An 11,492-nucleotide genomic window follows, 5' to 3' on the forward strand; every position below is an offset into this window, starting at 1 on the left:
TGAAATAAGAAAGCAGTACTATCACAGATATCACCGATTATGGTTGTCAGTATTACATTTATTGCGTAATTTACTAAAAAATAACGTGCAGTTTATAATAACATGGATGTGTAAAGTATAAAGTTTAGGTACGATGCACTCTAAAACGTTTCGTAATAAAATCCTTCGACATTTAATCGATAGATTTTTCAGGTAATAAATATTTACATTATATCAGTAGCACAGTTATGTATCATATTATTCACATGACTGATAATACACATTATTTGATGTAAGATCTGTGTAGCATAATACTCTTAACAATCCGTTAATATTTTAAATTTCAAAATATAATTTTATTTGAATTACTTTATAACACATTAAACAATTGTTAAGTGTTTATACAATTAATGCGTAAATGAACACGTTAACGTGTTGTGCAGCTTTGAAAAGACAAGTGGGTAATCAATAAAATAACATGACAGTGCTGCTCATGTAAAATTATTCGATTTTTCGTTTAATAAATAATTGTTTGTATTAGTCGGTAAAACAGATTAAAGATTTTTCATGTACTTAGTAATAATTTTTGTCTTATTCTCTAAACATCACGCATACGCACACATAAACTAAAATTCAAAAAATGGGCTAATAGAGATTTTATTAAATATCTGTGAAAATATAAATTCGACACATGTATCATTGAAATATGAAACTATATAATCAAAGATTTCGAATTTATTTTTAATAAAATGCACAACAATCTTTTTAAATCTTCTTAAGTACTAATCTTCAAAAATTTTGGAAAGTAGGGAATAATGCCAGGGTATAGAAAATAAGATCATTTTAATTCTTTTTTATGGTTAAGAAATAAACCAAAAGAAAAGAATATGTTTTTTAGCTTTTTTTTTACTGTTATTAACGTGTTTTTTAATATGTTAATAATGATAATATGGTACTCTTTCTTTTCAAACAAATCGACTCTGTTAGGAACTTTTAGAAGGAAGTTATAACACAAATATAATATCAATTTCATTTATCTGGGATCATTTCCCGGGTCAATCATTTCTGTAGATGTGATAAAAAAAGATAAAAATCCATACAGTATCAGTATTTATATGCCAAATGCGACGAAATGATCGTAGCTAGCAATATAAGCAGTTTGCACCGTTGGTTGGGGATAGTAAATGTTCGGTCGAGTTCGTGTTCATAGCCGAACTCATCCGAAAGCTGCATTCCGCTGACTACCTTCACCATGGGTGTTTTCACCTCTCCGTCGGTTTCTCGTGAAAAGTCTGTTCGTGTTTCGCATTTCCTCGCAAAAATGAATAAAGCAATTGTAGAGGTGTCTTGAAACACCGCACGGAGTACGTTCGTCACGTAATCGTATATTTTGTTCCTAAATTGATCGTGTGTTTTACATTTCATAGTCCTCGCTATCGCGCATGTGAAAATCAGAATTTTGACGGATCCGATTTAATGCAATGGCGACGACGTTGCTACTTTCCATTATGTTGTCCACGTTTTTTCTAATCGTTGTTCATCATTGTGATTCTGAAGACTTTCACTATTATGTGGTACCAGTGCTAAAACATTGACGATAGAAAAAAAAATGATCTTCCGGAGTAAGAGAATTTACATTGTTCCTGAATATTGTGATGGTTGTCTGTGGAACAAGTTTAAATCTAGCGGGCTCTATTTCCCATATAGCTGCTTTCTTTAAAATTCTTTTTATATTTTCTCAGAATTTTGATTTTGTACATTCCTTCGGTATGTTGGGACTCAATCAATAGTTATTATCCTTGTATCATGTTCGTGAAAAGAGAAACACCAGATGTACCGGTTTAAAACTTAAAACTGAATTTTATTTCGTGTCTCTTTAGATCCCCAAGACGTCTTTTACGTATCCTAAATTGTTCCGCCCTTTTTAAATTGCTTCGAAAAAGACGTTTCCATACAATTCATTTGTTACTTGATGGAAAAACAGGATATGTTTATATGTATTCGTATAAGTAAGTTTCGAGAAATGATCCAAGCACGTCACTACAGCGGAAGTATTTCAATTAGCATTTTTAAAATTATACTAGTTACAGTGATTTGTCATTAACTTGATATAGAACAATAAATCATAAAACTACAGAAACGAGAAATATGTAAGTCGATTTTTTCATAATTATAAATTAATTAAGTGAATGTGAATGAAATTAATTCTTAATTATTGAAAAATAAACTGCTCTAACAGTAATATTTTATCAATAAGCAAACATTGAATGCAAACATAATATTATCATTGATAAAATTATGTCAATTATTATTATAAGTAGTGTTAAATAGTAATAAAAATTAATAATAATAAAATTGATGTTTTGTAACTTAACCTGAAACATAGACGGGTCATATTATGACGTCAAGCTTGGATCAGCGCGAACTCGACGAAAATGCGTACACCAATCGAGCATATCTCTGTTTTTATATCACGGTTCGTTGTACACTGATGTGATGGAAAGTGTCACTACGTGAGTGAGTGGTTACCCAAATGAACACTCGTATTTATTATTGGTGTGTTTTTTTTTTTTTTTAGTGAAACTTTCGAATAATTACAAGTGTTCGATATTTATTATGTTAGATGTCAACGGAAGAATTATTAATTTCTTAAGAAGAAGGGAAGAAGCTTCGAGAAGAGAGTCACCGATTTTATGAATTATATCGCATTTTAAAGACTTCAATGCATTTCCTCGTTTTTCTTAGTGAATTCTGTATAAAACGTTTTAGAAACCAAAGTGCACTTTAGTGTTCACCTTGTACAGTTACGCTACACTCAACATAAATGGACCTATAAGTGTACAAGAAATGTTTTAAAACTGTATTAGAAACTGTATCAAGACATGTGCGTTATGAAAATTTTACATTTGTACTACTACTATACCTCAATATCCATGCAAAAGGATCAAACGTGAAAAATATTGGAAGAAAATTTGCGAAGAGTTTCTATATTTCATGATACAGTGACAGTGAATTTGTACATTGAACGAATTTAAAACTACATATAAAACATGGGTAATTGTTTCAGCAGTCCGACAGATACTGAAAAAGAAAAGCCTGATAGAATAGGCAATCCTAATATAGAGGCAGTCGCATCTCAAGCTAGTCCAGTGCCAACACCACCTCCAGATCCTATTCGGCCTATGCCACAAGTTCCAGATGCGGATGTGCCAACTGCAAAAATTTTTGTTGCATTGTATGACTATGATGCACGTACAGACGAAGATTTAAGCTTTAGAAAAGGTGAACATCTAGAAATTTTAAATGATACTCAAGGAGACTGGTGGTTAGCTAGAAGTAAAAGAACTCGGCAAGAAGGATATATCCCCAGCAATTATGTTGCAAAATTAAAATCTATTGAAGCAGAACCGTAAGTTATAGTTTTAACAGTATATCTTTTTAACAAACTTGTTTGTATGTGTCATAAAGATAAGAAGATAGATTTTGATTTTTTTTTTAAATGTGTTAATAGTTACAGTATTATAAAACTGCTTTATATTTTTATTACAATAAATAGCAGTTAGTACAAAATAAATGACTGTATAATATAAAATATTATGAATGAATAAATTAGTATTTAATATGCATGTATTAAGAATGCAAGTCATGTAAAAGTTCACAGTTACATATTCAAATGAAAAATGTGATATATACTATTATATATATCACATATTATAGAAATAATATTAGTAATATAATGATTAAAAGAATTCATTGAATTTTGGTTTGTTCGATTTTCTTTGTTGCATTTTCACCTAATGAATTTCACTCCATAGAGTCAAGTAGTCAATGTGACCTTGCTTTCACTAACAGTGTTTGTATTAACTCTTAAGTTTTATTAACTTAGTTGAGCACCTCTGGCTATCAATTTAGATAAGCAATGCTTCCCTTTGCTTCTTCCTGTATGATTATAAATAATGAATATATTAAAATATTTTGATTCATTATAAATTATTTGTATTATTCTTCATTGATTGATTATTCTTATTAAATTCTTTTATTAATATTATTTTTGTAGATGGTACTTTAGAAAAATTAAACGAATTGAAGCCGAAAAAAAATTATTACTGCCTGAAAATGATCATGGTGCATTTTTAATTAGAGATTCTGAAAGTCGCCATAATGATTATTCTCTTTCAGGTAAGTTAATGAAGGATTATACACATTTTACAAATATATAAATCTAATTTTTGCAATTACATATTTGTGATACAATATGTTTATATTATATGTAATTATTCTTATGTTTCTAATTTTATGTAGTACGTGATGGTGATACAGTTAAACATTATCGCATTAGGCAATTGGATGAAGGTGGTTTCTTCATTGCTAGGAGAACTACATTCAGGAACCTTCAGGATCTTGTTGAACATTATAGTAAAGATGCTGATGGCCTCTGTGTAAATCTCTGCAAACCTTGTGTACAGGTAAGACAGAGTTTTTAATTAAATTACTATTCTTAATGATCTTATACCATATAAATGGAGTTTAGACAGCTTGCTGCATGTATCAAAGTGGTTTTTAATAATATATCAGTATTGTACTAAAAAATATGACGTATTGCTTAATTATTACTCAATATTTTTATTAAAAATACTCATCGAGGGGTTTCTTCAATTCTTTTAATGAAATTTAACCTTTTTAAAAATTTTATATTTTAATATCTGATAGCTTTGTAGAAATCCCTTGATATTGAGTGTAAGCTAAATATAATACGAAGCTAAAAGTGAAAGTAAGAATATGAATGCATGACATTATTGATCTTCATTGTACACAAGCATACAATATGGTTAATTTTGTACATAGAATAAATGAAGCGATATAAACAATTGTACCCAATTTTGAGTAACATTTAAATATTTATATGTATTACATATTTATGGCACTGTCTAAACTCCAGTTAGACTTTGCTAAAAAAAAAATTATGTAATGTATGAAATAACTATAACAATAATCAATATTTTCTTTAAGAAATATTGTTGAAATATTTAAGAACAACATATATTGAACAAAGTTGCATTTCAAAATGTAGGATGAATTTCTTAATCACTATTTTTATATTTCTTGTTCATAACACTGTTAGGAAATATTTAAAAACTCCACAAATTAAAAGTAATAATAAAAGTAATAGTGAAGGATTTCTATATTTATGAATATGTAAAAAAATTATTCTTTATTAAATTTTTAATTGATCTCTGAAGGGAACATACATTGCTAGATCAAATGGAAAAAATCATACATAATATATATCGTTCCTATTTATTTTAAAAAATATTAAGGTCTGAAAACAGCTTTTAGTTTGATAAATAATCTTGCAAAGTTTGATCTCTGAATAGACTTTGTTTGTTTCTCTGTTATTGCTTACCCTACTTCCCGCTGGATTTTCTTGGTAAATTGAATGTCCCAATATGAAATAACGTGTTAATTTTCTTTTTAACGTGAACGCATTCCATTATATCATCGGCCTGTACACAGCATAAGCCCGTCCTATATGGAATCATGTTTCAAAGACATTAAATTATTGTTTCTCATTTAGAAAATTCACTTCTTTTTGTAATTTTAAATTACCTTGCTAAACTTGATAGCTTCTTTTTAGAAGAAATAGGATTGGAAGCACACATTTAAGGGCAAAAAAAATTTGTATAAATGTGTCTGTATGTGCTCTGTTAATGTACTGTTAATGAAATTATTGTGACAGCATGTAATAACATGTGAATTTTTTGTATGTGAACTATAATGAGTGACACCAGTATTGTACTACTAGTATTTGTGTGCTTAAAATCTATTTGATATACAGGATATCTCAAATACATATTCTTAACTTTTATGCCAAATTGCCTACTATGTCTTTCAGTACCAATGCATAAACGATAAAGATGCAAAATATATAAAAAAAGTGTTATTATATTATCTTATTTTATTTTATTTTATTTTATTTTATATTATATTATATTATATTATATTATATTATATTATATTATATTATATTATATTATATTATATTATATTATATTATATTATATTATATTATATTATATTATATTATATTATATTATATTATATTATATTATATTATATTATATTATATTATATTATATTATATTATATTATATTATATTATATTATATTATATTATATTATATTATATTATATTATATTATATTATATTATATTATATTATATTATATTATATTATATTATATTATATTATATTATATTATATTATATTATATATTATATTATATTATATTATATTACATTATATTACATTATATTATATTATATTATATTACATTACATTATATTATATTACATTACATTATATTACATTATATTACATTATATTACATTATATATAATAAATAATATATTTTTTACAGACAGTCGGGACATCCTGTATATGAAATTTAAATTCATAGATCAGTTTCTTAAAATATATGTTTTAGAATTCTTTTTGTGTTTGAATGCACACTGAAGAATTTTAAAACAGATTTTCTTCTCATCTAATGAACTTTATATATATTTTCTGAACAATTTTTAATGAACTATTGCCTACAAATTTCATAACATAAATAAAAAGATATTTTTATCTTGCTAAATTATATTGTTTAAGGCTCTTGCCGACTGAAGTGTTTCTTCGATTTAAACAAGTTTTCTACCTATATTTCTCTTTAAGGACTCTTATATTTTACTTTTTCTACAATGTTACAACTTTAAGACATTAAGAGTACTTTGTGTTTTAAAGGTAATTGATATATGGTGCTATATTCTTATTGACAATGTGTATACTACACAATAAAAGAATTGTTAGTATATGAATTTATATCTTGGACTGTGTATAAGTGTTCAATTACTAAGTTCCTGAAATTGTATGTAGAAATTTCACATTCTTGTCTATGAAAACTTAAATATTAAGATCTTTCTAAAAATATTGTTATATGTCAAAAATAAAGGTTGATCTTCTACATAATAACTTTAGAATTATACTTTATACATATTAGGTGTTACATTTTTCAAATTCAAAATAATTTTGTTTATAAATCCATGTGAATGTCAAAAGGCATGAAATTAAATAATTTAAGGTTTGCTTTTTATCACTTGCATCTTGCATAAAAACCACTGCTTCATTTGTTTCATTCTTTATGATATTATCATTAGACTAGATATTTTGATTTAAACAACACTTGCTATTTGTTATTTTTTATAATGAAATCCTTACAAACTTAATAAGCAGTTATGCAGCCTAAGCAACATCCTTAAAGGGCTACTGATTAGGTTTGTATTAACAGAAAGTAAGACCAATGTTCCAGTTTTTTAAAGGAACTTTAGAATGGCTAATATACACCTAACTTTTTACGTATTATTCATTAGTATGTAAATTATAAAGGAACATTTGCCAATAATACCATAGTGACATATTATTTAAGAAAATTGTTAGATTCAGCAGCCATTGACTGGCCCATACTTGATTTTGTTGATAGGTTGAGAAACCTGTAACTGAGGGTCTTAGCCATCGCACACGGGATCAATGGGAAATTGATCGTTCATCTCTCAAATTTGTGAGAAAATTAGGCCATGGCCAATTTGGGGAGGTATGGGAAGGATCATGGAATAATACTACAGCAGTAGCAATAAAGACGCTCAAACCAGGGACTATGGATGCTAAAGATTTCTTAGCAGAAGCACAAATTATGAAGAAACTTCGTCATTCAAAGTTAATTCAGCTATATGCTGTATGCACGTTAGAAGAACCTATTTATATTATCACAGAATTGATGAGGAATGGTAGTTTATTAGAATATCTGCAAGGTAATACTAAATTGTTTTGCACATGTATTTGATAAATAATTGAAATATCTCATATACATTACAAATTCTAATTATTTTTTTCTTTTAGGAAAGGGTAAAACTTTACATCTACAACGATTAATTGATATGGCTGCGCAAATCGCAGCAGGTATGGCATATCTCGAGTCACAAAATTACATTCATAGAGACTTAGCTGCCCGTAATGTGTTGGTAGCAGAATTAAATATTGTGAAGATCGCAGATTTTGGTTTAGCTAGGCTGATAAAAGAAAATGAATATGAAGCTCGAGTGGGAGCTCGCTTTCCTATTAAGTGGACTGCACCTGAAGCTGCAAATTATAGTAAATTCAGTATTAAATCTGATGTGTGGTCATTTGGTATACTTCTTAGTGAATTGATAACTTATGGCAGAATACCATATCCAGGTAAACAAATTTGTAAATTAAGAATTCATAATGTTTATTATTTATAAGATATTAATTGTAAGATATTTAATATCATTGTTTGTAGGTATGACAAATGCTGAAGTTCTTCATCAAGTAGAACATGGGTACAGAATGCCATGTTCACCTGGTTGTCCAACTGCACTATATGACATTATGTTAGAATGTTGGAATAAGGATCCAATGAAAAGGCCAACCTTTGAAACACTTCAGTGGAAACTCGAGGACTTCTTTACAATGGAAGGCTCTGAGTACAAAGAAGCATCTGCATATTGAAGTACTAAATCGAAGTACTATTTTTTGTTATTATATGCTTCGTTAAGATACTGACAAGATATGATAGATATTCTATATGAATATGCAACAAGAAAAATGCAGATTACTATAATTAACAATTTATTAAAAACATGGATGTTTGTGATATTTCAGAGTACATTTTATATTAAATGACAATTTTTTTTCTACAAAAAATAAATGCTATTGTTTATGTTTTTAGCAATATTATTATACTGATTGCTTTCGTTACATATTCTGGCTGCCATAAAATTGTAGAACAAGTTTGTCAATTCATCAGTGATTATATAACAATGAAGATCGGTACTTTGATGACTTTTAAAATGGTGACGTAGTTTAAATTTTATTTTAAGAAATTATATTTTAAACGTGTATATGTCAAATATTAACAGTATCCTTGGGTAATATTTATGGGAGTTAACATTGTTATCTATAAATTTTGACGATATAATACAAGTCAAATGTATTATAAATGTTTGATGTATCTAAGAAACCATAAGACAGTGTTCAGCCAATTTAAATAAACTTTCCATCTTTTTAAAAAGATGGTTCGTTAGGATTTAAATTATACATTTATGATAAGATGGATTACTATCTGTCTTGACTTATCATTCCTGCTTCCACTTCATTTTTTGTTGAAAGTAAAATAATTTATCAATATTAAAAATCAATAATATACAAATTTTATAACTTATATAGTCCAATACATTTACAACTAAAAACATTAATACTGGTTCATTGAAAATCATTGTAAATGTAAGATAGACTTTCAGTGTTATACACATCAGTTTTATAACATTTCTGAATATGTTAACTCTCAGTGATTCTTAGAAAAACACGTTACTAAGTAGAAGCAATGCATCTAACCTACAAATTATTCTTCATTGTTCATAGTAAAAGTAGTAAATGTGTAAAATAACATAAAACAGTACACAAGGGTATTAATGTTAATGTTATTAGCAACATAAACTTTTAATGCCCAAATGTCTGATTTAATTATATACAAGTAGTATATTATAGTTTTAGAATTCCAAAATTAGTATTAACTATTATTAAACTTGCACTTGATCATGTTTTCACGTTAATTAAATTTATTTTTATTCACTTCTATTATTCATTTATAATTTCGATAATTCTTGACTTTTATTAAAATTATATGTTTATAAATATTTTAATTTTACAATTAAACAATATAAAATTACATACTAATACATGAAAACAAATTAATGATCTGTAGTTTCTTAATTTTCATGAAAACTTTTAGAATAAATAAATATATCAAACACATGTATGTCATATACATATGCTTTAGCTTGCTATATTTACAGTAAAGATATAATGTCTTATCTAATATTTATTTACTTGTATTTTTTAAAAAAACATTCATTATGTCAATACAATGTGTACTTTAATTCCATTATATGTAAAAAAGAGGTCTAACCAGTTAATAATCCATTTATGAAAAGACCTTACAAACTTGTAAATCGTATATGTACCTAGAACTTGATATGGTTTGTTTTGTAAAGATCAACCTTTTCTATTCAAGTGCATACATATGCTTCACGGATATAAAAGTTTTGTCTAGTCAGAGACCACTATGTTTCCATTATTTTCACAATGTTAAATATATTTAAAACTTTTATTCTTTTAAACATGAAAGTAGTACATATACTACCTAAAGAATACATGAGGACAATTACATCACTATTGTGCTTAGACAAAAATAATTTAAATACATGTTTCCTGTCAAGTTCTTTGATTTATTACCTTACTGTTACTATAATTTAAACAAAAAGTAAAACTTTATAGTGACACAATATTATATTAGTAACTAAATTAAGAATAGTATTTTCTTTAAAATTTTATATAAAGGAACTGTAATTATCTTTGTGGTCATCTGATAATTGGTTGAAAATATTTTACCACGTTATTATTTTGAAAAATTATACTATATGTAGTATATAATATTAAAATTGATGTTAGAAAGGACTTCAAAAATCATTTATGTAGGGTATGTCAGGCGATTTTGTACAAAAATAAATTTTGATATAAGCATACATATTTATATTCTGTACAGTTTTTATTTGAATGTAACGAAATGCTCTTTTATATATAGGTTTCATCTATACATAAAATACCTATACGATTTTTATATACAAGTTCGGTAATTTCTTTACTAGTAGTTTTTTTTTAATCGAAGAAGAAAAGCAAAAGATATACTGGTGTATAAGTAATAACAGTATGAAATATTATGATTCTCTGAGCAGGAAGATTGTTTTTAAAGAAAAACGTAAACAATGTCAATGAAATACTATTGTCGTAAAAATTGTTCGTATGTAAGTGTATTATGTAATAATTATAATATTATATACAACTTTATAATTTTATATGTATGCATATATATATATATATATATATATACGCAATATACATAAATATTAGTTATTGTGTAATTACTTCTCGTGTGTACATATATGTGTATGTGTATATATATTACACACACACATACACACGCAAACATCGTATATACAGAGATATTACAAATAGTAATTTTAACTTCCTTCTTGTAATTTCTTACATTCCTTACTCCTTTTCTTTACTTCCCACACATTTATTGATATTTATATAATGTATATTTTTTTCTTGCAGATGAAAATTACACCGTACTCATTATTTGAATTATATTTTTTATTCGCAATGTTATTTGACTACGTTAGTTACCAACAATATTTTGCATGTAATGTGTTGTAAATATCTTATGAAATATATTTAGCACATGTATGAAATTTTAACTACATGTTTTAAATTAATAAACTTCCAAACTCGTGTATAATTTTACGGAAACTTTTACAGTCTTAAATTTCTTCGTAGTGGTTGGCAATTGATCTTAATGTGAAATCGGAAAGTTACTAGGAAAAATTACCAAACG

At 26.6% G+C, this 11,492-nt stretch overlaps 1 protein-coding gene across 12 annotated transcripts; it reads left to right on the plus strand.

The window, feature by feature from the left end:
* Positions 1 to 52: 52 nt before the first annotated feature.
* On the plus strand, positions 53 to 10,313 carry Src42a (Tyrosine-protein kinase Src42A). Of its 12 annotated transcripts, none has more exons than XM_076313518.1 (8): positions 1,860 to 2,129; positions 2,366 to 2,492; positions 2,603 to 3,388; positions 4,037 to 4,158; positions 4,282 to 4,445; positions 7,500 to 7,827; positions 7,916 to 8,251; positions 8,337 to 10,313. In XM_076313518.1, the coding sequence occupies exons 3-8, from the start codon at positions 3,030 to 3,032 to the stop codon at positions 8,543 to 8,545; spliced, it is 1,518 nt and encodes a 505-aa protein (XP_076169633.1). In that variant the 5' UTR covers positions 1,860 to 2,129; positions 2,366 to 2,492; positions 2,603 to 3,029; the 3' UTR covers positions 8,546 to 10,313. The 12 variants fall into 12 exon arrangements, with proteins under 12 accessions (XP_076169624.1, XP_076169625.1, XP_076169627.1 ...); XM_076313520.1 differs by having other exon boundaries at positions 3,050 to 3,388; XM_076313509.1 differs by lacking the exons at positions 1,860 to 2,129; positions 2,366 to 2,492 and adding an exon at positions 53 to 192 and having other exon boundaries at positions 3,047 to 3,388.
* Positions 10,314 to 11,492: the final 1,179 nt, after the last annotated feature.

Source organism: Ptiloglossa arizonensis, chromosome 6 (assembly GCF_051014685.1).
Source record: "Ptiloglossa arizonensis isolate GNS036 chromosome 6, iyPtiAriz1_principal, whole genome shotgun sequence".
Taxonomy (NCBI): domain Eukaryota; kingdom Metazoa; phylum Arthropoda; class Insecta; order Hymenoptera; family Colletidae; genus Ptiloglossa; species Ptiloglossa arizonensis.